Source organism: Acanthisitta chloris, unplaced genomic scaffold (assembly GCF_000695815.1).
Source record: "Acanthisitta chloris isolate BGI_N310 unplaced genomic scaffold, ASM69581v1 scaffold2532, whole genome shotgun sequence".
Lineage (NCBI taxonomy): Eukaryota > Metazoa > Chordata > Aves > Passeriformes > Acanthisittidae > Acanthisitta > Acanthisitta chloris.
Window position 1 is genome coordinate 9,020 of NW_008662004.1, and position 339 is coordinate 9,358.

General features: G+C 33.3%; 1 protein-coding gene across 1 annotated transcript in view; it reads right to left on the reverse strand.

The window, feature by feature from the left end:
- Window positions 1-293: 293 nt before the first annotated feature.
- The window catches only part of CD36 (CD36 molecule (thrombospondin receptor)), a 22,696-nt gene continuing 22,650 nt past the window's right edge, over window positions 294-339 (reverse strand). The window contains 1 exon segment of the mRNA XM_009070415.1: window positions 294-339. This exon segment is cut by the window's right edge and continues 15 nt beyond it. Coding sequence (XP_009068663.1) covers window positions 294-339 — 46 coding nt within the window.

Consider the following 339-nt stretch of genomic DNA (forward strand, 5'->3'; position numbering starts at 1 on the left):
ATGTCTATTTTAATAAAATGACAACAATCACATTGTGTTATGAAATGTTAAAAAAAATGTTGTTCTGATATAGTTCCCAGTGCCTGCTCCTGAGTTAAGAGCATTCTGAAAAATTAAGGTTGGGTGGAGAAACTGAAAACATTAGCTAAATTGCCTGGATGATTTCCTACAGAACAACTTCTGAATTTTCTAGCACTTACAAAATAAAAACAGCTAAATAGGTAATGGTTCTGAACTCCTGAAACATTGAGGAAAAGTTAGTGCTGAGGATTGAGCCATTACTGTTTACTTACTTATTTTAATTTCTTTGATCTGCAGATGAAATAGGACCCCAGGAAT